Source organism: Vigna unguiculata, chromosome 9, assembly GCF_004118075.2.
Source record: "Vigna unguiculata cultivar IT97K-499-35 chromosome 9, ASM411807v1, whole genome shotgun sequence".
Lineage (NCBI taxonomy): Eukaryota > Viridiplantae > Streptophyta > Magnoliopsida > Fabales > Fabaceae > Vigna > Vigna unguiculata.
Window position 1 is genome coordinate 10,887,048 of NC_040287.1, and position 2,168 is coordinate 10,889,215.

A 2,168-nucleotide genomic window follows, 5' to 3' on the forward strand; every position below is an offset into this window, starting at 1 on the left:
CTAAAACAAATTGAAATCCTCATTTTCATAACTTTTAATTGAAAAAAATAAAAAAATAAAAACTAGTCTAAGAAATGAACACTGATTTGATTAACAAAAGCTTATTTCGATAAGTTCAATACTTTTACAATCTTAAAAGAGTTGAGGTCTCAATATTCAAAATGAATTTTTGAATGTGTTTTTTTCTTTCAGATAATTAATTGATTATAACAATATTATCTAAAATCGAAACATAATTTATTATAAAAGGATAAATTATATGTTCCTTCTTCTTTTTTTTACTTAAAAGAAACAAATAGATATAGTTGATCTCTTTTTCATTTTTTTATGAAAAGCTAATATATAGATTAATATGATTGGCACAGAGTCTGAAACTAATAATTTGTGGGCAGTACGGAGTACAGAGTACATAGTGAAGGACAGAGTAGCTGTTAAGATTCACACGTCTTCCTCCGGCCAAATTTCTAATGGGGCAATAAATTCTTGAAGTCTATCCTTTACCCTTGTCGTCTCCACTCCAACTCTTGATATTTTAACCTGACACACAAAAGGAAAAAAAAAAAAACAACGGATCAAATTAGTTAATAATTGAATTCTTATTAACTTCCGAACAAACAAAATTTAATGTTGTCAAATGTTCTAAAAATTGATGATGTATAATTTTACCTGAGCGTGAACAACGTAAAATAACTTGTCGCCGACAGTTGAGAAGCTTGCGGTGACAACTTCGGCACCTTCTTCCTCGAGAACGCTAATTACTTCGTACAACATGAATGTCTTGTTCAACCCACTCACCAGCATCACTTCGATGCCGGAACCCAAGTCCCTTAGCTCAAGTATTGGCAACTTGGTGTCAACGTTTTTATCCAACATTTTTCTGTCACTGCTTTGGTTCAACATCGCTTGCTCCTTCTGCCTCTTCAATTTCTCTATTCTCTCTCTCATGTGTTTTATGTACCTTGCTGCAAGATCCAGCTGGTCCTGCTGCCCTAACATCAGCTGAAAACATTCAACACTTCGTTAAAACTTTAAGGATGCAATTCATCAAACAGTTAGAACGTGATTTTGAAAATTTTAGCTCCTCTTTCGCACCCCATCAACTCAAATGTGTGGTGGGTGATTAATGTCCCAATTTTCACATTTGAATCCTGAATTGCGTGGGATCAAACATGAGTGCTAATTTTCAAATTCTTACACAAAAACGAAGAAAGAAAGAAGTTGTTTTTTTGAAAAAGAAAGTGCCTTTTAACTATCCCAATTGAAAGAACAACTGGGTGGAGAGTTCAAACAAGAGGGGTGGCGAAAAAAGTGAACAGATGAGTGTTTTTTGAAAATTCTATGGGTACCTTGGATTTGGGTGGTTTGAGGTTGGGAGGAATAAGAGAACCAAGCTGGTGGCAGAGGGATTTCATGTGGATTCTGCGGTTTCTTTCGATGGTTTTGCGATCAAGTTTAGTGGAATCATCGATGGTGCTCGCTAATCTCTTCTTCATCTTGATCGATTGCGAGGTTCTTTCATATAAGTTGTGTGAAAGAGAAGTGATTAGGGAGCAAAGTAGTGAGTGTGCATAAACTGTGGGGTGGTGAAGATAAGATGAAGGAAGAAAAATTGATCAATTGGAGTGTTCAAGAAATTGAGGGGTTTATATAGAGAAAATGTGTGGTCTGTGGCATTCTAATATTCTAGATTGTTTATATGCACGGTCGGGACGCTACACCTGTTTTCATCTTCATTGACTGGACCATGAGGAACAAGGCTACACCCATTTTGTAATTATTTTTATGAATAAGAGAACAGTTATTTAGCCAATTGTGTGTGTTTGTATGGTTTTTACACTTTATTTGAATGTAAATTTTTACATATACTCAGTAGGTTATGGAAAGAAAAAAGAACAAAGGGACAGAGAGAGTTTGCATTTCTTTAATTAGAAAAACTAAAATTTCAACCATTAACATCTATTGACAAAAGTAATTAATAAAAAAATAGGTTAAATTACTCTTTTAGTCTTTTTATTTGTTAAGTAAGGTCAAATTGGTTCTCCGACTTTTTTTTTCTCACTTTGGTCCTTATTCTTTTAAAAAAGAATGTTGCTGTAAGTTTTGACCAAACAGTGTTAAAGTCAACGTCATGTGTAAATTTGTAGTTTTGGAATTTTTTATTTTATTTT

The 2,168-nt window shown here is 33.6% G+C and overlaps 1 protein-coding gene across 1 annotated transcript; it reads right to left on the bottom strand.

The window, feature by feature from the left end:
* Positions 1-281: 281 nt before the first annotated feature.
* LOC114162745 (transcription factor bHLH162-like) lies at positions 282-1,644 on the bottom strand. Its single transcript, XM_028046709.1, has 3 exons — positions 1,347-1,644; positions 667-999; positions 282-537 (listed from the first exon to the last, which is right to left on the bottom strand). The coding sequence occupies exons 1-3, from the start codon at positions 1,491-1,493 to the stop codon at positions 439-441; spliced, it is 579 nt and encodes a 192-aa protein (XP_027902510.1). The 5' UTR covers positions 1,494-1,644; the 3' UTR covers positions 282-438.
* Between the last annotated feature and the right edge of the window lie 524 nt (positions 1,645-2,168).